The sequence below is a fragment of the Aethalodelphis obliquidens genome, unplaced genomic scaffold, assembly GCF_003676395.1.
Source record: "Aethalodelphis obliquidens isolate GAN/ISIS:26980383/991018 unplaced genomic scaffold, ASM367639v1 scaffold128, whole genome shotgun sequence".
NCBI lineage: Eukaryota > Metazoa > Chordata > Mammalia > Artiodactyla > Delphinidae > Aethalodelphis > Aethalodelphis obliquidens.
This window is the reverse complement of record NW_020838072.1, coordinates 490,495-515,616: the sequence shown is the minus strand read 5'-3', so window position 1 is coordinate 515,616 and position 25,122 is coordinate 490,495. Positions and strand designations below refer to the sequence as shown.

Sequence of the window (25,122 nt, the reverse complement as noted above, 5' to 3'; positions counted from 1 at the left end):
ACTTCATAGACATGGAAAGATATGGAAGAGAAGCTGACAGCGAGACCACCCTCTAGGAGGACGGATGGGGCACAGAGTGAGGGCCTCGTTTAGTCTTCACTGTGAGGGTCTGGGCCAAAACCCTTCACTTTTCCAAACCTGTTTCCTTATTTACCAAACAGAGGGAGTCATTCTGCTTGATAGAAAACTGGAGAGCTGCTGATGAAAAGTACTACTTATATGCAAAGCCCTCTACTTCCCTCTGTAGTTATGAAAATAACTAAAGCTAAATGTTACACCTTATTTTAAAATGCAGTCCAGCATAGAAATTATAACATTTCTTTTGAAATGAAAAAATGCTTTCTCTCAAAACTGTAGCTAAGATAAAGGGGCACTACTCAATTTTTATTTAAAACAAATATCAGTTAAGATTTTTTTTTAAAAGCTGAGATTTTAAATGATCTAGATGGTCTTAAAACAACTTAAAATACTCATACTTTAATAGACCAAGGTTGGAAAATTTGTTTTGCAATTTTGCATATTAAGAAATGCTAAAAAGGACCTCTTATCTCTCCATCCAATTCAGTTTTCTAAGGGTCATATGACAAGTTTGAACTATCTGCATTATGAGTCTTGTTCCAGCACAGAAGTGTGACTGGGGCTTTTCCAGATTGAAAGCTATTTCTAAAAGTCTGGTAATGAAAGAACCAACATGTTTGAGTGGATATTTTAAAAACAAAATAGTTCCTGTTAAAATGAAACCTCAAATCACATGGCAAATCAACAAAATGATCCTTTAAATTAGTATCACTGGTTTTTAAAGCCCAGAATCACATTTCATTATGCATTTGGGTAGGTCTTTCCTGAAAGTTTTCAATGGCCTGATTCCCAAAGTCAAACTTGCATTCACATTAATATTGCATATTAGGCAGGGCTCATGTGAAATTTTAGAAGATTAAAACTCTGCAATACTAGTCAGACTAGTACTTTAAAGGAATAATTAGAAACAAATTGGGTAGATTTAAAACCCGTTAATAGTGAAGCAAACTCTTTTCCTCATGAAACTTAAGATCAGTCTTCTTATCTTCAAGTCACATTTAACAAACACCAACCATGTTTATTTACCACCTACTGTGTGCCTAATAGCCACAAGGCATCTGACATTTACCTTCTCCAAAAAAACTGTGGATTTGAATCTTGAGTAAATCACTTTGGTTAAGGTTACCACATTTACTCAAGATGACAAATGCAGGTGCTTTTTCTTTATCCCTTTCTATTTTTTAAAGACAAATGACACTAGATCATTAACCACCTTGAGTATAGGGACAGTTAATTGCCTCTATAATCCCCAGACCCAGTACAGTGCCTGGTCCATAGAAAGCTCTCAGTGTTTATTAAATTAAATCTCAGAACGCCCTTCCAAGGATACTGCCATGAGGTAAAGCTCTAAACCTCCACCACTTCTACTGAGAGCAGCAGAATTAATTAGCTGCTCACTAATCCAGAACCATTGCCTGAGCTTAAGTATAAATTCTTTGTCTTCATCTGCACCAATTTTGGGAGAGCTAACAATCTACCCTTAACATTTCAGTTTTAAAAACTGGCTGATTTCCAATAGCATTTTGTCCAAATTGAATTGTAGAAATGTTGTGGATTCAGGAGTAAATGTGCTTGATTAATCAAACAAGCTGGAAAACTAGAATGTTAATTTTTTGTTGTTGTAAACTGATCACCGTAATTTTCACATTGCCTGTCATTTGCATTTTGTACACACACACACACACACACACACATACACATGAACATTTTAATTTCCATAGCTTTTAATAGGTTGACATATTGGTACTTCTCCATGCAGTAACAATAACTTGTAACTACAGTTCAATAAAACTTAATCCTGTCTGCTCGTCTCGCTCCATGTTTAATAATTTGGGTGAGTCAGCACGCATGGCTGATGTACAGGAACTACACCTCACTTGCAAAAATATCTCTAGCAACTATCACCCCTCTTCATTCCCAGAAAACTATCAAAAGCATAAAGGCGACGGGCTTCCCTGGGGGCGCAGTAGTTGAGAGTCCGCCTGCCAATGCAGGGGACACGGGTTCGATACCTGGTCAGGGAAGATCCCACATGCTGTGGAGCAACTAAGCCCGTGCGCCACAACTACTGAGCCTGTGCTCTAGAGCCCGTGCTCCACAACAAGAGAAGCCACCGCAATGAGAAGCCCACGCACTGCAATGAAGAGTAGCCCCCACTCACCACAACTAGAGAAAGCGTGCGCAGCAACGAAGACCCAACACAGCCCAAAACAAATAAATAAAATAAATAAATGTATAAGAAAAAGCATAAAGGCGGCACATGAACAAGGAGGGGGAGAAGGTCAGCTCTGCATTGCTCTCCTTCCTCTCTGCCTCAAGCTGCCTGGAACAGGAGTTGCTTCTGCCTGCATGAAAGCCAAATACCTAGCCCTTGAGCAGAATACACTGGACCTATCCTCGCTGCAAATGTGCCACAGCAAATACCTTTCAATCTGTGCAATCAAACTAATGCTTTAAACACACACACACAGACACATGAAAAAAATTTATATATATGGCGGGGGGGCTTGGCAAAGCACATCAAGAAGTCCTGTGTAAATTGAACATATGGTTTAGAAAATAATCAGAACAAGACTAACCACTTAAATGAATCTTACAGATTAAACTCCTGGCTTGGCACAACCTTTGGGGATGTAAGATTAAAAGGACTAGGCTGATTTCTCCACAGCTCTTTAAACCAATTTGTTTAAGGCATTGGATTGGGTATTACCAAATATAGGAATATTTAGGTTGATTACATCCAATGAGAAAAATTAGGTCACAACAAGATAGTAGCAGAAAGATACAGTATTTCAGAAACTCATTCTATACCAGTCAGAAGTGTTTTATTTAAAAAAACAAAATGAAGGAAAAAAGTCCTTTAATCAGAAAGTCTGATTAAATTCAGTATTAACTCAAGTTCTCAAAAATCAATCAAGGAAAGCCAACAGGTGCATCAGAGAAAAGCCAGCAGCTGTTGACAGTTCTTTGGTGGAAAAGTAAGTTGCACACTTATACAAGCTGCCCTAATGATCATTAAGCCCAAGTTATGTTTTCCAAATACAGGTTTCAAGATACACTAAAGAAACCATACAGACACCCCCAACAGTATAAAAATTTGACAGTGAAGTTTAAGGATGTAGGAAAGTCAAATAGGACAACACACATGAATAATTTATAAAATAAGCCTTTCAATCCTAGAAAACTAAAATGGGAAACCTCAGGGATGGTAACGAACATAAAACGAGAGCTAATAGCAAATGAAACAACCCCAAACATTTTCCCAATGACTAAGCTACAAATGACAACTTAGGAGACTATTAACATGTAGTTTTTCTTCTGGTTATCAATCAATACATATATTAAATTAGGGTAATTTTTTTTCTACTCAACTACCATCATTTCTTTCTTTTTTACCTCTTCCCTAATTTTCTCTTGCAACATTTTTCCTTTGGTTTGACCAGTTGAACTCAAAAGGTTTGGAACCTAAAGTGAGCATCAACTCATTATTGGAATAGCACTTGGGAAATGCAATCGTAGAAAAGATAAATTTGTGCAGCGTTGGTGCTATGGTGGTAAGCATAGCTGTCCTCCTAAAAAAGACAAATTTTAACTGAAGTGGTTGACAAAGTTAGGCAGCCATTCTCAGTGTGACAGTGTCCCCCTGTTAATCAGTAGGTTGATGGCTTCTCTTGGCTGGATCCCATGACCCAGCACGATAGTGGCATGTTCCCTGGTGGGTAACTGCAGGGCTATGTGTGCAAACACCCACCCATTTAAGCTTACAAATAAATAGAAAGCATTGTTTTAAACCATTTAAGTAGAATAAATATTGCATTTCTATTGGCCTGGTTTTCCTCATGAACTAGCTTGGAGTGCTGTTAATGACACAGAAGACGCAATAGTTAATTACTTGCTACTCCAAGCTCCTTAGACTTCAGTACTTCCCGCTCTTCAAGGCTCAGCACTTTTTTTGCAGCAATAATGGTATTCTTCATTAGCATTGCCACTGTCATGGGACCAACACCCCCAGGGACTGGAGTGATGTAACCGGCTTTCTTCCTGACTCCTACATAGAAATAAGACAGGCAGACTGCTTTAATTATGGCAAAGGAACTGTATGTACTTTATCATGGAAGAAGCATTCAAAGAAAAAGTAATAAAATACATAAGCATCTTCATGAGCCTCAAACTCATTTAAAAAATCACAGCTACATTACTCAAGAGTAAAGGCTTTTGAACATACTAATATAAAATAACACACATATAGGGACTTCCCGGGCAGCTCAGTGGTTAGGACTCTGCTCTTCCACTGCAGGGGGCGCGGGTTCGATCCCTGGTGGGGGAACTAAGATCCCACATTCTGTGTGGAGCGGCCAAAAATAAATAAATCAATAACACACATATAATAAGCAGAGTTGTTCAGTGAATATTTATATATCTAAATAACCTATAATTTACCAGCCATACTTTTCCTCCATATTAAATCAACTTAAAAAGAAACATCTCAGTAGGTTAACTGTATGGGAAGTGTAACTATAATAATAATAAACATTACTTCAATTAATACCTGCCTACAATATTTTCTTAATTTTATCCTATTTATTTAACTATACTGTTTGCCCAAAGCATCAAGCAAAGTAATTTTCTGGAAAGTAAAAAGTAAGATTTTTTTTACTCCAATCTAAAGGGAAAAATACTTAGATACCTAGGCTTGGGTCTGACTGCTTTAGAAGAAACAGAAAGCTAGAAATAGGATTATTGGCATAAAATTCAGATAAAATCAGAACTGAAAGGAGAAATCTACTAGCAAATTCCAAAATTTTAGCAATTTGGCTCTGTCCCATATTTTTAACATGTCAGGTCTGTGATCTCTCCTCCCAGTATGAAAATGAGAAATCTGTAACACTTTTTAGGAGACTCAATAGTTTAGGAAAATCACTTCATTAAATTTTCAGACTTGTTAAAAGTTTTGAAGTTGTTTTAATTATAAAATAGACCTAAGCGGAAAAAAACAAAACAATTCTCTGAAAACTCTTTATCTGTTCTCCATAATTTGATGATACAAACACCTAAAATAATTCTAGAATGACTGTAATTGTTAAAAATATTTTTCTTAATTAATTCTCATGGAAAACATTTTAAATGGTATTACCAAGGTAACATAACTTTAAAAGTTAAAATAGTCTGCCCTAAGTGTCCAATAACGATAGTATTTATTGACTTTTATATTTTTTAAAAATTATACCATTTACCTTCAAAATCCACATCTCATGGAAAGCATTTTAAATGGTATTACCAAGGTAACATAACTTTAAAAGTTAAAACAGTCTGCCCTAAATGTCCAATAACGATAGTATTTATTGACTTTTATATTTTAAAAAAATTATACCATTTACCTTCAAAATCCACATCTCCAACCAACTTGGGTTTAGCAGTTATGGGATCTTGAATTCTGTTTATTCCCACATCAATGACAGCTGCTCCTTCCTTAATCATATCTGCTGTGATCAGATTTGGAATGCCTAGAGATGGAGATAGGAATGATCGGTTTAGAAGATTCTTAGATAAGATTCTTATCTACTTTCAATTTCAAGAGACCTGGAAGAACGAATTCGCTTGTTTTACAAAAACCTATAAAAACTATTAACAAAGGAAACATTTAAACTTCATATAGTAAACAGGCTGTAGAAAAAACATTCATCCATCAAATCTATAATGGAATGTCAGAAATCAGTATTCCAACCACGACTCTCTCCTCATGTTTGTAAGCAGCTCACATTATCAATCCTAGGGGAATAATGAATGGAACGGCAGTGCAGCAGGCAAATTCGAAGATGAGAGTCCCATCTTCACCCTCTGAGGAGACGTGCTCCCGACCCTTCCCTGGTGCTCTTACCTGCAGCGGAGACCACAATATCTGCAAGAGCCGTATGTTTCTTCAGCTGCTCCTTGGGAGTATATCGATGAGATATTGTGACAGTGGCATCACCTAAGAGTTAAAAAATATTTCCGAATCAAAGCTGGGATTGGATGAGATCTCAACTAGGCAAAACATGCCAGAAATTCAACATCTCTGAAAAAATAATTGACAGTTCCTGTGCCATACTTTCTGGGCAGCCACTTGTCCTTTTTTAAAATAAACAACTACTCAGGGCTTCCCTGGTGGCGCAGTGGTTGAGAGTCCGCCTGCCGATGCAGGGGACACGGGTTCATGCCCCGGTCCGGGAAGACCCCACATGCCGCAGAGCGGCTGGGCCCGTGAGCCATGGCCGCTGAGCCTCCGCGTCCAGAGCCTGTGCTCCGCAACGGGAGAGGCCACAACAGTGTGAGGCCCGCGTACCGCAAAAAAAAACACAAACAAACAAACAAAAAACCAAATACTCAATTTCTTGTAACTTTTACCTGTTAGTTCTAGCTCCACCCTTTGGAGTCATACATCTTTAGATTTATTCCTTATCCTATTTAACAGTCTTTCTAAACAAAATATCACTAGGATTACTCAAGGATTTTTCTTAAACGTGTGCTGAAAGATACCTGGAAATATTTAGTTTTGACATTATTTCTGATATAATCATGTATAGTCATATTATGATAATCACATTAACTCTGATTTGAAGCTTTTTCTCAAATAGAACTTGACACAATGATGACACATTACAGTAATATCAATTCAATCCTTTGCATTGGTCTAAGATTTTTTTCTACCAAATGGCACAGAACAGGACACTAACTTTGAATAAGTTCTACATCTTAGCTCCAACTATCAAAGCCATAACTGGAAATTCTAATTGTCTACAACCATGCTTATACTCAAAACTCAAATTTCTGAGGCATATCTATCTCTGAACTAGTTCCATACTAGTGAATATAAATGAACTTTCAAGTGACACTGAATACAGCTTCTCCTACAAAGATTACTCCCCAAGCACCTATTAACAAAATTACAACAAAAACAAAGTTTAACAAAGTTAACACTTCCAAACATCCACAGGGCAGTCTCTCAAGCGTTTCTTGTCTCTCGTAAGGGAGAATAGGACTCATCCCTGGGAGTAAAACCCTTACCTCCGGGACGTTCGTGCGCCCCATCCGTGTGCAGCAGCACTGCAATGGGCATTCCAACGTTTTTTGACCTTCCAGCCACAAGCACGTTCTTCCCCAGGGTTGGAATACCTATGAAAAATAAATATATTTGCATTTAAGATAGTGCCTAATTATCTTAGAAAGAGCACCTAAGGAAAAGGAAGGCTGATGGCCTAGGATGTGACTCTAATTGTGATAATGAAGGAATTCACTAAGCTTATTGCCTCATCAGTCAACTGGACTGTCACTCGCTACACAGAGCGAAAGCTAAAAGGAAACATTTTATAAGCTGCAAAATGTTATGAGTGTGCACAGTCACCACTATTAAAGCTTAAGTTTCCCTCAGAAGTTTCTGGATTAAACAGCAAAAACAGTTGTAGGCAACTGCTAAAGGAGTTAGGCTCTGGGGAGCAGGACTAGAGGCTGTGGGGTGGGAGTTTCCACTCTTTGCATGAATTTTTACCATTTGTAAGTACTGCCTTGATAATACTGAGATGGATATACCTACCAGTTCGCTTAATTATTTCCCACACACCCCATGGAGTAGCTGGTAACATGGAATTCTGGTCCAAACACATTCGCCCTACGTTAATTACATGAAAGCCATCAACATCTTTGTCTGGAGAAACAGCATTGCAGATCTTTCTCTCATCAATGTGCTCTGAAAAAGAAATCAGAGCGGTGGTCTTAAGTCACTGTTACGTAGTTAGCACTGCTTGACTCCAGCTTACCTGGTTTGCCACAAAAACCTATTCCGCTTTTACAGCTTGCCCCCATGACTTATTTCTTCATCTGCATATAAGGAACACACATCGAGCAAAGCCAAATGCCAAGATCAAAGCCAGTGTCCTGTTGTACAACTGCTTCCTTCCACGGTCCTTTGCTTTAAGACCTCAATACCAAATCAAGGAGTAATTGGTATTCTGAGTAGGTCTGTCCCATATCTGATAACATACTCTCTCTCTTGAGTTTACCTCCACTTTATATCAAATCCACACAAGGGACCAGTTGTATAAAGTAAACAAGACTCTCCATTCCTCAGATATCATTTAAAATATTTATTTATTTGGCTGCACCGCATCTTAGTTGCAGCATGCGGGATCTTCCTTGCAGCATGCGCGATCTTTAGTTGCAGCATGCGGGAACTTTGTTGCGGCATGCGGGATCTAGTTCCCTGACCAGGGATCGAACCCAGGTCCCCTGCATTGGGAGCACAGAACCTTACTCCCTGGACCACCAGGGAAATCCCCAGAAATCATTTTAAATGGTGGTGTCCAAATCTCACCTGGAAGAGGCAGCTGAACAAGGAGGCCATCTACGTTATCATCATTATTTAGTTTATTGATTAAATTCAACAGTTCTTCCTCTGAAATTGAAGCTGGTTTCACAATTGTCTCACTGTTGATTCCTATAAGAAAATTTCAAGGTAAGAAAAAAAGACGCCTTTATTGAGACAATGCTACGTTGTCTGCCATGCTACCAGCGAGGCTTTTTATCATCACACCCACCCTGGTAGCTGGAAAGCTTGAATCGGCTCACAAGTAAACTTAAGTAACTTCCCAAATACAAACACTAAAGAATACCAGCTTGATAATTTCTTTTCTTTTCTTTTTTAACATCTTTATTGGAGTATAATTGCTTTACAATGGTGTGTTAGTTTCTGCTTTATAACAAAGTGAATCAGCTATACATATACATATATCCCCATATCTCTTCCCTCTTGCGTCTCCCTCCCTCCCACCCTCCCTATCCCACCCCTCTAGGTGGTCACAAACCACCTAGCTGATCTCCCTGTGTTATGCGGCTGCTTCCCACTAGCTATCGGTTTTACGTTTGGTAGTGTATATATGTCCATGCCACTCTCTCGCTTTGTCCCAGCTTAACCTTCCCCCTAGCTTGATACTGTCTATATATCATACTACATAATCCTCATCAACCTCATTTTATAGACAAGGCTCAGTGAAATTGAAACACAAGCTGGCTGGTGACAATCTTTCCAGTTCCAAAGTCCACGTTCTTTCCACTGTATCACACTACCTCGCATCCCAATGTCTTAGAAAGCCATGGCTTACTATTTTCTAGAGGTTCTAAAGGTCTTTCAATGAAAAGGGCAGGAGGCTTCATTCCTCAGTGATAAAGAACAGAGTATACCAAGGGCTCACAGTCCAGTAACACTGGCCAGACACGCCAGTGGTTTTACAGCCCTTCAGAAGGGCAGGCACACAGTTCTCAGACCACTGACCCACAGATAAGCCGGCAACGGCACAGCTGAGCCTACCCACCTCTGGTCTGCGGCCACACAGAGTCTGCAGTATAGCGAGACCTAGAACACAAACCTCCCATCACTCAGACCTGTGCCTTCTGCACTCAAATCTCCAACCACTTCTAAACTGCTGATTTAATTGGCTTTGGAACCAACTGGTGGAGAAATCAAAGGCTGTTTCAAAGAAGTCAGAGTCATTTCCTTCAAATCCATGACTGTGTTCTAGGCCACATCATTGAGGTCTCCTCAACCAAATGCTCAAATACCTCATTCAGACTCATTATTGCTCAAGGAAAGCAGATGTAAACTGTGTTCAAGGTCACCTATCAAATGTTAGACTAGAACAGAATTTAGATTACATTCCAGAAGACACCAAGAATACCAACCATACTCCTGCTGTCCTAGTCTATAAGCCTCCCCAATAGACAGCCTGATTTCTTTATGACAAATATTTGGATACAGTTCAATCACATTAGCCTCCTCTGCCTGGGTTGTCTAATCGGAAAAAGGAATCATAAAGTGCAGTAGAGTTTGCCTCAGATAAGTCTCAATGTAACAGCAGTCGGGGTCTGAGAGTGACACATACCCACATCGGCAGCTGCTCTGGTTTTGTTGAGGACATAGGAGTGACTTGCAGGATTCTCACCAACCAGGACGACGCTCAGGTGCGGCCGTCTGTGGCCTGACGCCACCCACTCTTCCACCTCCTGCCGCACTTCCTGCTTGATCTGCTCAGCAAGTTTCCTTCCCGAAATGACAACAGCTTCATTTCTGCAGAAGGCGATAGAATCACAAAAACAAATAGCTTGAATCCTTGTAAAGAGTAAAGGTCAGGCTACAAAAGTGTTATTAAATACCCAAAACTTCAGGAGGTGGGGGAAGGGGAATTGGAAGGTGGTCAAAAGGCATGGTGGGCCCTCCTATCTGCAGGTTCTGCATTTGAGAATTCATCAACCATGGGTCGAAAATATTGGCAAAAAAAATTCCAAAAAGCAAAACTTGAATTTGCCCTGCACCTGGCAACTATTTACATTGTATTTACACTATTAACACAGCATTTACATGGTATTAGGTATAAATAACCTAGAGATGATTTAAAGTATATTGGGAGGAGAGGTTATATACAAATACTATGCCATTTTATATAAGGGACTTGACCATCTGGGAATTTTGGTATCCTGGGGGTTCCTGGAACTAAACCCCTTCAGATACTAAGGGATGACTGTACAAACTTCTAGTTATAAGATGAATAAGTACTAGGGACGTCATGTACGTCCTACATTCCCAGTTAGTGAATTGGCTTTTAATTTATACGTGCGTTTAAATATATAAATTATGCTATGCAGTTAAACCAATAAGCAATATGCTAGACAAACCTCAAATACCTACCACTCCCTACAACCACTCCTGGAAAAGACTTTCCTGATGAAGAACAGGGATTGGAAGGGGGACTAAGGCGATTCCATCTCATAGGTGGCAGTGTGCTCTACCCCGAGACCCCAGTGCCCCATCCACAGCTGACACACCAGGAGTAAGTATCTGACGCCAAGAGTAACAATTTCTAGGCTGGCCAGTGGTCTGGCTGGTGCAAAAGTTTATTCACCGGGAGCGGTGGTAGTGAACTGGACCAGTAAACGCTCCTCTCTGAACTACATTCACACGCTAGAACCACAGGGATGAGAAACTGCTTGTTGGGGGTGAGACAATGAGAAAACTCAGACCTAGAAGAACCTTCAGTTCCCAAAAACATATTCAAATCTCTGAAAGCCTATCTCTCCCCAATAAGAATTAGTAAGAACAATAAGAACAGCTCTTCCTGGGTTCCAACATGTAAGATTCCCCGTTTTCTTATTTCCACATATATGCTTAAAGTTCCCATTATTTAAAGTAGGACAAGCATCTATTCCTTAAGAAAAAACACGCTGGGGACTTCCCTGGTGGTGCAGTGGTTAAGAATCTGCCTGCCAGTGCAGGGGACACGGGTTCTAGCCCTGATCCAGGAAGATCCTACATGCCACAGAGCAACTAAGCCCATGCGCCACAACTACTGAGCCTGCGCTCTAGAGCCCGCAAGCCACAAGTACTGAAGCCCGCGCGCCTAGAGCCCGTGCTCCGCAGCAAGAGAAGCCACTGCCAATAAGAAGCCCACGCACAGCAACTAGAGAGAAAGCCCATGTGCAGCAACGAAGACCCAAAGCAGCCAAAAATTAATTAATTAATTAAATCTAAAAAAAAAAGAAAAAGAAAAAACACCTCACTGAAAACAAGACTTTCCCGTTAGATCTTTGTCCCCAGTGTCATAAGGAATGCTCCAACCTCAACACCAATGAAGAATACAATTGTTTGAAACACTGAAACAATCTATTTCCCCTTATAGCACATATTTAATTCTCAGGGATAACATCAGGGTACTGGATATCTTGTATGGTCAGATATAATTAATTCTCAAGGCCACTGTTAATTAAAAACTTTAAAGCTTTAATGGTCTAAGCCTTCAATGCCTGCTTTTCAGTTGCACTGTGATTAAATATCTACTTTAAACCAAATCTCAATGTCTTAGATATAATGCAGTAATTTTATATCTAAACCTTATATTAAACATTAATTTGTATTTGCATCTTTTGAAGTATTGAGAAGATATCACACAGACACCCCTGAGCAGAAGTGTGCATAAGCACTTCTCTTGTGGGGGTCCCAGGCAGACTTTATCAACCCCTCAGCGGAGGTAGTGGGTGAGCACCTTTCTCAGCAGGCTTACAAATCTCTCTTAGGAAGCATCATGGCTGTACACCTTCCCTCCTGTCCTGGATTTCTCTTATTATCCTCCTTCTCTCCTGACTTCTTGGACTGTCTACTGATCCTTGAGCCTCCCAGCTGGCTTTGCCAGCACGTTGGGTGTTGCCTCCTTTACTTCTGTGGAGAGGTAAGCCCTCCTCAACATCAAAAGGACCATATCCTGAGGGGAGCTGTTACCTTGTATTGTTATCACTGCCTTGTGGCCCTTCAGCCCTACCCTTCTATTTGTTTTTCTTTTGTTTAATTGATAAAGTTAATCCATTTAGTTGGCTCAGGGCCTAGGTCTCCTCCCTCCCTCTCTGAAGGATTTAGGCCCTGGGACTCTGGTTGCTTTTTCTCCCACTGGCTTTTGTTCCTTTCCTTGACTAATCCAAAGGGCCTACTCAGGCTCACCAACCAGGCAGATTTCGGGTGCTCACAGGGACCCCACTGTTGACACTAGGAGAATGTCAGGACAAATAACTACCACCTGGCCGGTATCCATCAGACTCCCATCTTATCAGGACATCCCAATAAAAAAATGGGGGCAACTACAAGCATCCCGAAGGACTCGCTGCTAGGATGTGTTACCGAGTCCAAGCTCGCCCTGCCCGCTGCAGGACAGGCCAACAGATGGGAGATGAGGTATTGAGACAAGGAATACGACTTTATTCGGAAAGCCGGCAAACCAAGAAGATGGCAGACTAAAGTCTCAAAATAACCATCTTACCGTGCTTTGGATGCCAGTTTCTTTTATAGCACAGAGAAGGGAAGGAGATGAGGAAATAAAGTAAAAAGGCCATAAGTTCTGCAAATATCACCTGGAATGGCCAGTCTCGGGGAGGGGACGTGTTAATTTCTTCTTTCTTGTAGCCATCCACAAGTGGAACAGGGTCTGGATGTTTCCCTGAACAAAGGCACTTTGGTTTAACATTCAGGCAGAGGGGCAGGGTTCCCCAAGGCAGGCCATTATGTATAGACAGTATCCTTTTAGTGAAAAAAGCAGCAGAAAGCAAAGGTTAAAGTAAAAGAAACAGGACTTCCCTGGTGGCACAGTGGTTAAGAATCTGCCTGCCAATGCAGGGGACATGGGTTTGAGCCCTGGTCCGGGAAGATCCCACATGCCGCAGAGCAACTAAGCCAGTGCACCACAACTGCTGAGCCTGCGCTCTAGAGCCCTGAGCCACAACTACTGAGCCCGCGCGCCTAGAGCCCTTGCTATGCAACAAGAGAAGCCACTGCAATGAGAAGCCCACGCACTGCAACGATGAGTAGCCCCTGCTCTAGCCCCTGCTCGCCGCAACTAGATAAAGCCCATACGCAGCAACAAAGACCCAATGCAGCCAAAAATAAAAGTAAAAATAAACATCAAATAAATAAATAAAAAGATAAAGTAAATGAAACAGATCCAACATGTAGTCTGATTTGGCTCTCCCTGCTACAGATGCATATTAACTAACTGGGGAAAATTTAGACAGGATGGTTTAAGAAAAAAATTAATTTTCTTTTGCAATACTGTATGGTCCCAGTACAAACTAGGGGACGAAGTGATCTGGCCAAAAAAAAATTGGGTCATTGAATTACAATACCATCTTGCAACTGGACTTATTTTGTAAAAGGAAAGGTAAATGGGGGGAAGTCCCATACATCCAAATGTTCATGACTCTATTCCATAATCCAGGTCTAAAGAACTGCCGGGTGTACCTGGCTCACACCCCTTTCAAAGTGCCTTCTTCACAGGAGCCAAATGTTTTAGATGATCTCTTTATGAGTCCACCTCCCCGAGAGGTCTACCGTGAACTCCTATTTCCCCCAATTGTGAGGGGGAACAGTCTTCCAGACCATTTACCCCTGATGCCGCATCCGAGGAGCTGGAGACACCAGACCCCCATAAATCAGCTCATGGATTTGGCCTTTGGAGTATTTAACAATAGAGAGGCAAAAAGGATTCAGGGACAACAGCAAAAAGCGGAGCAATTGGCAGCAGCCCTAACCACTGCACCACCTCAGGGTTACCATTCCTTGCGAAGACCCATGGTGAGGACAGGATCCAGGAATGCTGGATCAGAGTCACTATCTTGCCAAAAAGCATCTGTTTTAAGTGTGAATGAGAGGGTCACGGGAAGCAGAACTGCTCCCAGTCCCGAAGGGGACTCGGAGCTCCCAAAGCAATGATGGCCAAGAGGATCGAAGACTGATGGGGCCTGGGACCCTCCCTGGCTCCCAAAGGACACCTGGTCATTTCTCCGGAGAAGCCTCGGGTAACCTTTGACATGGAAGGTAGGAAAGTTATTTTCTTATTAGATACCTGGGCCGCCTACTCTGTGGTGACTGATTTCCCTGGACCCTTGTCCTCCACAAGCTGTATAATAACAGGGGTTGATGGAAAGCCCCAAACCAGTGATTCACTCCTCCCCTCAACTGCTTGCTAGGAAATTTTACCTTTGCACATCAGTTTCTGCTCATGCCTGAGTGCTCCCTCCCCTTGTTGGCAAGGGACTTGCTCACTAAATTCCCGACAATAATCCAAGCTGGAGATCCTCACAGAGATAGCACCCACCAAGAAAAACAATTGCTCTTGGTCAGAGGAATCTACCTCAGTCCCAGCGAGAGGAGATCTCCATTCCACTCCATCTAAGCTTTTAAACTATGGGCTGTTAAACTAGTTCATAGTTCTAGAACTAAAGGTTGCTTTCTTCTGCATTCCCCTGCACCCCAGTATCTCTTTGCCTTTGACTGGACAGATCCAGACACTGAAATGCCATGAATGCCTCCACTCTGTGTGCTTATAAAATTCAAGCTGAGGGTGCTTACATGGTAGGAATGGAATGGACCAAAAAAAAAGAAAAAAACGTGGGCTAGAAATTGTCCAGCTACCTTTAAAAATGCGATCACGTGAGGCCGTAGGCAAGCCGCCTCAGATCAAAGGCCTGACTGAGGGCCATAATTTAAAAATTTCTTAAACCCAGGGAGGATGACCAAAAGTGTTTGTAAATAGACAACCAAAATGGGAGGCCACTGGTCTGACTAAGCTAACCATACCTGATAGAAATTTGGCAGAAGGACTTCTCCCCTAAGCTAAATGAGGAAAGTAAAACATACCTCAACATAGGTAAATGTATAGCAGTCCTTCAATATCATTGAGGTAGCCGCCCAATTCTTTAAAAAAAAAACACCTGTCCTAATTTTACAAATGTAGTCTTTACAGGACCAGAGATGTAGCTCCAAAAAACAAATCCAAAACTCACAATCCTTTTACCACTCCCCAAACCTTCCCTATTTATCCGAAGAGGCTTGTAAGTATTAAACAAAGGGGAAACAAAGGAGGAACTTACCTGTGCCTTTGAGATGCAAATATCCTACCTGTTTTTTTCCAGGAACCCTTATCTCTGCCATCTTTTTAAAATGCAAATTTTGAAAAAGGGGGTAAATAATTTGGAACTTGTCAAGGACAAATAAAAATCTTAAGTATCGGGCTTCCCTGGTGGCGCAGTGGTTGAGAGTCTGCCTGCCGATGCAGGGGACATGGGTTCGTGCGCCGGTCAGGGAAGATCCCACATGCCACGGAGCGGGCTCGCTGAGCCTATGCTCTGCAATGGGAGAGGCCACAACAGTGGGAGGCCCACGTACTGCAAAAAAAAAAAAAAAATCTTAAGTATCTTTTCCATAAATATTAGAGCTTGACTTGTTCCACCTGCCAGAAACCCAATTTTAATCCAACCTCCTTTATAGACTGATGCTGTACGTGACTCTTGGCTAAAATTTTGGAATGGGAACTATGAGGCTTCTGTGTTTGTTTGTATGTTTGTATGTATCTATGTGTGAGCTGTAGCTGTATGGTATTGCCAAAAATTAATTCATAAAAGAGCTCTATTTAGTTGACTTAAAGAAAATCAAGTGCTTATACAAATACTTAGAAATAGAAAGTAATCTGGCCAGAATGAACTTCAGGTTCACGTTATCTGTAAAATATTCAGTACTAAACTGATATCTGGTATTGAAGGTAGCTTAAGCTTGTTGGTTTGATTAATATAGACATGTCTTTAGAGTCATCAATGTTAAGTATAATACTTCTGTTGTGGGCTTCCCTGGTGGTGCAGTGGTTAAGAATTCGCCTGCCAATGCAGGGGACACGGGTTTGAGCCCTGCTCTGGGAAGATCCCACATGCTGCAGAGCAGCCAAGCCTGTGTGCCACAACTACTGAGTCTGCGCTCTAGAGCCCGTGAGACACAACTACGGAGCCCGCGTGTCACAACTACAAAGCCCGCGCGCCTAGAGCCCGTGCTCCACAACAAGAGAAGCCACGGCAGTGAGAAGCCTGCGCACCGCAACAAAGAGTAGTCCCCACTCACCGCAACTAGAGAAGGCCCGAGAGCAGCAACGAAGACCCAACACAGCCAAAAATAAATAAATAAAAAATACATAATTAAAAAAAAACTTACTTAAAGAAAGAATACTTCTGTTCTACCTAGATTTACTAGACCTTATTATATGTATTGCAAATTTGTTAGCAAATTTAGTTATGGGAGTAACTCAATGAGGAAAAAACTTATAAGGAAGGTAAGATATGTGTTTTCAGTAAAAGAACGTGTGAGGAATGAAAAAATACTGAAAAGTTATGCCATTTTTGATAACAGATTGTGTGAGTTTCTCTGCCTTTAATCTGTATTCGCTTTTGAGATCTCTTGACACTTCGGTTAAGAAATAAGTATTGTCTCATAGTGACCAATGATTTTATTTGATCAAGTGTTTTAAAACTTTTTGACAAACTTCCCAAATGTCAAATTTTAATTAAAGTTCTTTTGACTTTCAACTAACTTTGGGGTGTTTTAGAGGGCCCCTGAGGCATCTCAGAGAGAAATATTTAACTAGTATTATTTAGTATGTTAAGTTACATAGACAGCATTATCACAAGAGCAATAAAACTATTTAAAAAATACTGTATGGATGAATGTTATTAATATAGACATTCTAAAAATTATGTAAAGGTTCTAAAATTTGGATATGTCCTGGTATAATGCTATAGTTCTAGTTGTTATCTTAAAATGTTCTATGTCACAACAGTAACCAAGCTTCTTTATCAATTACACTGTAATCAGATATTTAACCTTTTAAGTCTTTTGTCATTTATAGACAGTTACTATTGTACTCTGATGCTGTTCCAAAAGAGCTTCATCTTCAAGAAGATTCATAGGGAGGCTACAGAAGCATTTCCACATCAAGATGATGGCTATGCAATGATTCCAGCTCATGTCAACTTAAAACAAGAAGCCGTCCTGCTCCTGGGGCCCCTAGATCAGGCATCCAGAGATTTTTCACTCCCTGACAGGCAGGGTTGATGCCCCTACTCAGCCCTGAAGCAGCTACAGATGACAGACCATTGCCCCTCTGCTTCCCATAAGATTATGGGAGTAAAATCTCTGAGGGGGGAATGAGACAGGAAGGGGGCAGGGCACAACCTTTTAAAGAATGACATGGGGCTTCCCTGGTGGCACAGTGGTTGAGAGTCCGCCTGCCGATGCTAGGGGACACGGGTTCATGCCCCGGTCCGGGAAGATCCCACATGCCATGGAGCGGCTGGGCCCGTGAGCCATGGCCGCTGAGCCTGTGTATCTGGAGCCTGGGCTCTGCAACGGGAGAGGCCACAACAGTGAGAGGCCCTCGTACAGGAAAAAAAAAAAAAGAATGACATAGCCCAAGGACATGACATAAATTGGTTAGAACAAGCTAGGTCCAAGATGGTGGACAAGTTGTCTTCCACCAAACCTTGAGCCTCAGTATATGGTCATTGTAACACATCAGTGCACTAAATGACACACCCATATGACAGTTCCAAGGCTGACAATAAGAGGTAAAAAAATGGGCAGTGGCTCAATTCCTGGAAATCCCCACCCATTCCCCCAAATAGGTGGAATACTCCTTCCACTCATCAACCTATGATTACCCACCCCTATAAAAACTGACAACCCCATACCCTGGTGCCTCTTGCCTTCTGAGATGGCCCACCCTCTGTCTAGTGAGTGTGTTTCTCCCTGAATAAACCTTCTTTCACTTAAAAAAAAAAAAAAAAGAAGAAGATATCACAATTTTATAGCAAACCAAATGCATTTACCCGATTTTACATGATAATTCTAGCAGAGCACAAAATATATAAGAGCATTTCATATATACTCATGATATATTAAAGAACTGAAAACATGTTAATATTTACAAATCCAATCCAGATTTAGGGTTGAGGATGACTTCTTTAAAAGGGCTTCACTGCTGTCACTGTTTGCAGATGACATGATACTATACATAGAGAATCCTAAAGATGCTACCAGAAAACTACTAGAGCTAATCAATGAATTTGGTAAGGTAGCACGATACAAAATTAATGCACAGAAATCTCTTGCATTCCTATACACTAATGATAAAAAATCTGAAAATGAAATTAAGAAAACACTCCCATTTACCATTGCAACAAAAAGAATAAAATATCTAGGAATAAACCTACCTAAGGACACAAAAGACCTGTATGCAGAAAATTATAAGACACTGATGAAAGAAATTAAAGATAATACAAATAGATGGAGAGGTATACCATGTTCTTGGATTGGAAGAATCAACATTGTGAAAATGACTCTACTACCCAAAGCAATCTACAGATTCAATGCAATCCCTATCAAACTACCACTGGCATTTTTCACAGAACTAGAACAAAAAATTTCACAATTTGTATGGAAACACAAAACACCCCGAATAGCCAAAGCAATCTTGAGAAGGAAAAACGGAGCTGGAGGAATCAGGCTCCCTGACTTCAGACTATACTACAAAGCTACAGTAATCAAGACAGTATGGTACTGGCACAAAAACAGAAGTATAGATCAAGGGAACAGGACAGAAAGCCCAGACATAAACCCACATACATATGGTCACCTTATCTTTGATAAAGGAGGCAAGAATATACAGTGGAGAAAGACAGCCTCTTCAATAAGTGGTGCTGGGAAAACTGGACAGCTACATGTAAAAGAATGAAATTAGAACACTCCCTAACACCATACACAAAAATAAACTCAAAATGGATTAAAGACCTAAATGTAAGGCCAGACACTATCAAACTCTTAGAGGAAAACCTAGGCAGAACACTCTCTGACATAAATCACAGCAAGATCCTTTTTGACCCACCTCCTAGAGAAATGGAAATAAAAACAAAACTAAACAAATGGGACCTAATGAAATTTAAAAGCTTTTGCACAGCAAAGGAACAAGACAAAAGACATAAAGACAGAAAGACAAAAAGACAACCCTCAGAATGGGAGAAAATATTTGCAAATGAAGCAACTGACAAAGAATTAATCTCCAAAATTTACAAGCAGCTCATGCAGCTCAATAACAAAAAAACAAACAACCCAATCCAAAAATGGGCAGAAGACCTAAATAGACATTTCTCCAAAGAAGATATAGATTGCCAACAAACACATGAAAGAATGCTCAATATCATTAATCATTAGAGAAATGCAAATCAAAACTACAATGAGATATCTCACACCAGTCAGAATGGCCATCATCAAAAAATCTACAAACAATAAATGCTGGAGAGGGTGTGGAGAAAAGGGGACCCTCTTGCACTGTTGGTGGGAATGTAAATTGATACAGCCACTATGGAGAACAGTATGGAGGTTCCTTAAAAAACTAAAAATAGAACTACCATATGACCCAGCAATTCCACTAATGGGCATATACCCTGAGAAAACCATAATTCAAAAAGAGGCACATACCAAAATGTTCATTGCAGCTCTATTTACAATAGCCAGGACATGGAAGCAACCTAAGTGTCCATCAACAGATGAATGGATAAAGAAGATGTGGCACATATATACAATGAAATATTACTCAGCCGTAAAAAGAAATGAAATTAAGTTATTTGTAGTGAGGTGGATGGACATAGAGTCTGTCATACAGAGTGAAGTAAGTCAGAAAGAGAAAAACAGATACCGTATGCTAAGACATATATGTGGAATCTAAAAAAAAATAAAAGTGGTCATGAAGAACCTAGGAGCAAGACGGGAATAAAGACACAGACCTACTAGAGAAAAGACTTGAGGATACGGGGAGAGGGAAGGGTAAGCTGGGACAAAGTGAGAGAGTGGCATGGACACATGTACACTACCAAACGTAAAATAGCTAGCTAGTGGGAAGCAGCCGCATAGCACAGGGAGATCAGCTCGGTGCTTTTGACCACATAGAGGGGTGGCATAGGGAGGGTGGGAGGGAGGGAGATGCAAGAGGGAAGAGATATGGGGACATATGTATATGTATAACTTATTCACTTTGTTATAAAGCAGAAACTGACCCACCATTGTAAAGCAATTATACTCCAATAAAGATGTTAAAAAAAAAGATAACTGTAATAAAATCTTAAAAAAATATAAAATAAAATAAAAGGGCTTTGCTGATACAAATACCCCGGCAACATTCTTTTTTTTTTTTTTTTTCTGTACACGGGCCTCTCACTGTTGTGGCCTCTCCCGTTGCGGAGCACAGGCTTCGGATGCGCAGGCTCAGCGGCCATGGCTCACGGGCCCAACCGCTCCGCGGCACGTGGGATCTTCCCGGACCGGGGCATGAACCCGTGTCCCCTGCATCGGCAGGCGGACTCTCAACCACTGCGCCACCAGGGAAGCCCAACATTCTTGAATTATAGTAATACCTGCCCTGTGCCAGAAATAGATTCCCAACCCTGGAATAGAATAGAGTGAAAGATTACTTTAAAAGTGCTTAGGACAGTCATTTATATTGAATGAAATAACAAATAAAGTGCCAGGATATGGGGACTTCCCTGGCAGTCCAGTGGTTAAGACTCCGAGCTTCCAATGCAGAGGGCAGGAGTTCGATCCCTGGTTGGGGAACTAAGATCCCACGTGTCACGTGGCATGGCCAAAAATAGAAAATAAATAAATAAAGTGCCAGGCATATATATTCACTAAAAATTAATATCTAATTCTGTTGGCTAAATTTATACACACACACATCCTTAATATACAATAGATATATTTATCTATTTATACACTCATAAGGATAGCTTTATGAAAATAATCAGTGAATAGGACTTAGATTGCACTTCATTAAAAAGCTCATTTAAAAAAATGTTTTTTAAGTTCCTTTTGAAAGCAGTAAACTTAGAGAAAATGGTAGCAGTACATTTGGGCTAAGCATGATATAATATAGTTAAGGACACAGGGTTCTGGGAGAATCCATTGTTCCAAGTTCCAAAGGCAACTTCTGGATGTTATGCCAATTTGCTTAAAAAGGAAGAAAGAAATCAAAGAGTAACAAGAACCAAAACAAAGCCACAAAGCAACGAGTATCTTTTACAACATAACTGTGTTTTAGCCCTCGCCTGCATACCACAACTCTGCCAAATGTGAAACACAGTCCTGAGAGGGAGTCATTACCTAATTTCCCAACAGTTTTTTTTTTTTTGCCAATGGGCAGATAAAGTTACTGCTACCCCAAAATAAATGGAAATGGAAACTGAGATCAGTCCCAAGGGGAATCCAAAATTTATTAACCATATTAGCTAACACATTTAGAAGTGCTTTCACAGATGTTTTTAGAAAAATTTCCAATAAAATTATGCATCAACAGACTAGAAAGAAGAGGACTATCTAAATAAAATTAAAAACTGAAATCCAAGTCAGTAGCATCTTCACTTTCCTTCAATAGTTTACAGTACTGTAATTTTCCATGAAAAATTAATATCAGGTGCATTTTATAATTCATGATCAACTTATTTTGGAAAGAGTTCTGTTATCTACTAATTAATGGAACCAGTAATGAGTGAACAAAGACACAAACGGGGATGGATCTAACATCTCTGAAACAGGAGATATTTTGCTTAGAGTTTTACATATATTACTCTCAGTTACCTTGGGACTATTATAAGCATGTTATACAGAACAAGAGACTGAGGACAGTAGAAAAAAAATTAAAACACAAACTTCTGCCTCCAAAGTCCATTTTTTCCTTTACCTCATTGTCGCCTAAACTACAGTACTATCTCTCTAACCATGAAAACTCTCACACTACCCCCCCCCATAAAAAGGAATATATGCAGACCCATATTTTTTTTTCATTTCTGTTCAATTTTATTTTATTTTAACATCTTTATTAGAGCATAATTGCTTTACAATAGTGTCAGTTTCTGCTTTATAACAAAGTGAATCAGTTATACATATACATATGTCCCCATCTCTTCCCTCTTGCATCTCCCTCCCACCCTCCCTATCCCACCCCTCTAGGTGGTCACAAAGCACCGAGCTGATCTCCCTGTGCTATGCGGCTGCTTCCCACTAGCTAGCTATTTTACATTTGGTAGTGTATATATGTCCATGCCACTCTCTCACTTTGTCCCAGCTTACCCTTCCCTCTCCCCGTATCCTCAAGTCCATTCTCTAGCAGGTCTGCATCTTTATTCCCGTCTTGCCCTTAGACCCATATTTTTTAAAGGATGTTTTAATTTTACCAGCTAGCAGTAATCAAAGCAATACACAGGCGTCTCACTGTTGTGACCTCTCCCGTTGCGGAGCACAGGCTTCGGATGCGCAGGCTCAGCGGCCATGGCTCACGGGCCCAACCGCTCCGCGGCACGTGGGATCTTCCCGGACCGGGGCATGAACCCGTGTCCCCTGCATTGGCAGGCGGACTCTCAACCACTGCGCCACCAGGGAAGCCCAACATTCTTGAATACCAAATGTACTTATTGCCTTCAGAGACGTGGAAACCTACATTTCATTCAGAAAAGGAAGTGAAAGGAGGGCATTTTTTGTGTGTGTTTTATAAATTTATTTATTTTGTTTATTTATTTTTGGCTGCATTGGGTTTTTGTTGCTGCGCGCGGGTTTTCTCTAGTTGCGACGAGCAGGGGCTACTCTTCATTGCAGAGCCTGGGCTTCTCATTGCGGTGGCTTCTCTTCTTGCAGAGCACAGGTTCTAGGCGCATGGGCTTCAGTAGTTGTGGCTCGTGGGCTCAGTAGTTGTGACTCGCAGGCTCTAGAGCGCAGGCTCAGTAGTTGTGGCGCACGGGCTTAGTTGCTCCGCGGCACGTGGGATCCCCCCGGGCCAGGGCTTGAGCCCGTGTCCCCCTCATTGGCAGGTAGCTTCTTAATCACTGCACCACCAGGGAAGCCCCAAAAGCAGGGCATTTGTTACTGGAGAGTGTGAGCAAACTGTTCCAGTTCTTTAGGTAAGGAATTGGAGTATTTTTATAAATCTCTTCAATCATGAAAGCATATGTGGCCAGAACTCAGGAAGGGAGGAAGAGGGAAGAGAACAGACAGTAATGAAAGATGGGGCTGGAAAGGCAGGTCAGGGTCAGACTAAGAAAATCCTTAAATGTCCCCTCTGAAGTCTTCTTTCAAGAACGCATTAATCCCCATTCTGTGCTCCAACAGCACCTTGGAAACGTCTCTAATAGCATTTTTACACTGATTGGAAATTACATTTTCTGCCACATGTACGTGTTCTGCCTCTTGACAAGTATGGAAGTTCCACTAAAGAAAATCGCTTTTACCATCTCTGAATTCGCACAGCCTAGCACAGTGCCTGGATAAAGGGGCTGCTGTTTCAAGGCTTAGGTCTCTGCAGTGTAAAGGCTCTAAAGATTGACGGGAAAGAGGGTGCATAGCTTAAAGGAACGAAATCACAGCTCTCCCTCCACCGCCCCCCCCCCAGAAAAAGATTCTTCAACCTAGGTTTAGAATAGGAATTTGAGGTCCAAAAAAATCAGGAAATATTTATTACCTCCCTAAGAAAACGCAAACAGAGCTTTCCCTCTTCTCTTCCCGGGCGTTTACCACCTCAATTTACTCGGTCTGGCACTGACCGACTCCGGGTGGGCTGCAGTCAAAGTCCTGGTGACCACATTTATTCCCTTAGGAGGGAAAGGGGCAGCTTGTAGAGCAGCGCGAGCCACACCCACGACCGGGAGAAGGAGGGAAGGGCTGGTACCCGGCGAGCAAGGCTCCGCCCTAACCCCCACCGCCGCTAGGGTCCCGGGAAGGGACGGCTCACTGAAGGCTGCTCACTCACAACTCTTCCCCACGCTCGCCAAAACATCTCCTCTGCTTTCCCGCTCTTGGTATCAGGGCCAAGGGCGGCCGGCAGGCCCTGGCCGGTGACCTCCGTATGCTCCCAGGTAAGTCGCTGAGTCCCAGGGCCCGCCAGCACCTCCGCTCCACACCGTGGGCCCCGTTCAGCCGGCGGACTGGCCTTGAGACAGGACGACGCCCGGAGCCTGCAGGAGGCCGGCTCCTCCGAAAGGCGGGCTCTCGATTTCAGCCCACACAGCGGAACGAACGCCCTGGTGGTAGGCTGCGGCCACTCTGGGATGCCACGTCGCCCCGCCACACCCTTCTCGGTGGCCACCACCTCCCGGGACGGAGATGCTCATGAAGGGAGTCCCCGGGCGGGCCCCGCGCTCGGTTCCCCTCGGATTTCCGCGCTAACCCAGCCCCCCGACCCTCTTACCGAACTGCCGAGAGGTGGAAGGGGCGATGGTGGAGGCGGCAGCTCTGCGCCGGCCGGAGCAGCCGGATGGCCAAAGTGGATAAGAGGCACATTGCAGCCATGGCCAGCGCCGGGAGGCAAACGCTCGCGGGCCCTGCAGTTATACCGCTGCCGCGTGGCAGGCCCCGCCTCCTGCCGGCACCCATTGGTCCCTGCGGCTCTCCACTTGCAGTCTGTTGGGCCGCTGGAGCTGAAGGAACCGATCGGTTGTCTTCCTTCAAACGTAGAGAAGCCCAGTAAAGCCATGCTGGTGATTGGAGCAAAAAGCGCCAAGAGCGGGGCCCTGGATGGTTCCGAAGGCTCGATAGCTTGCCGAGACTGGCTGAGGAAGGCAAGCCCCTGCCAAACGTTGTCACGGAAGCCTGGCCAACGCGTTCATTCACTGCCCAAATAT

General features: G+C 42.1%; 1 protein-coding gene across 2 annotated transcripts; it reads right to left on the bottom strand.

Moving 5' to 3' along the window:
• Positions 1-2,550: 2,550 nt before the first annotated feature.
• Positions 2,551-24,948, bottom strand: MTHFD2 (methylenetetrahydrofolate dehydrogenase (NADP+ dependent) 2, methenyltetrahydrofolate cyclohydrolase). Of its 2 annotated transcripts, none has more exons than XM_027099066.1 (8): positions 24,690-24,888; positions 9,990-10,174; positions 8,426-8,548; positions 7,649-7,801; positions 7,123-7,230; positions 5,957-6,049; positions 5,457-5,582; positions 2,551-4,126 (listed from the first exon to the last, which is right to left on the bottom strand). In XM_027099066.1, the coding sequence occupies exons 1-8, from the start codon at positions 24,872-24,874 to the stop codon at positions 3,963-3,965; spliced, it is 1,137 nt and encodes a 378-aa protein (XP_026954867.1). In that variant the 5' UTR covers positions 24,875-24,888; the 3' UTR covers positions 2,551-3,962. The 2 variants fall into 2 exon arrangements, with proteins under 2 accessions (XP_026954867.1, XP_026954868.1); XM_027099067.1 differs by lacking the exon at positions 2,551-4,126 and adding an exon at positions 4,314-4,420 and having other exon boundaries at positions 24,690-24,948.
• Between the last annotated feature and the right edge of the window lie 174 nt (positions 24,949-25,122).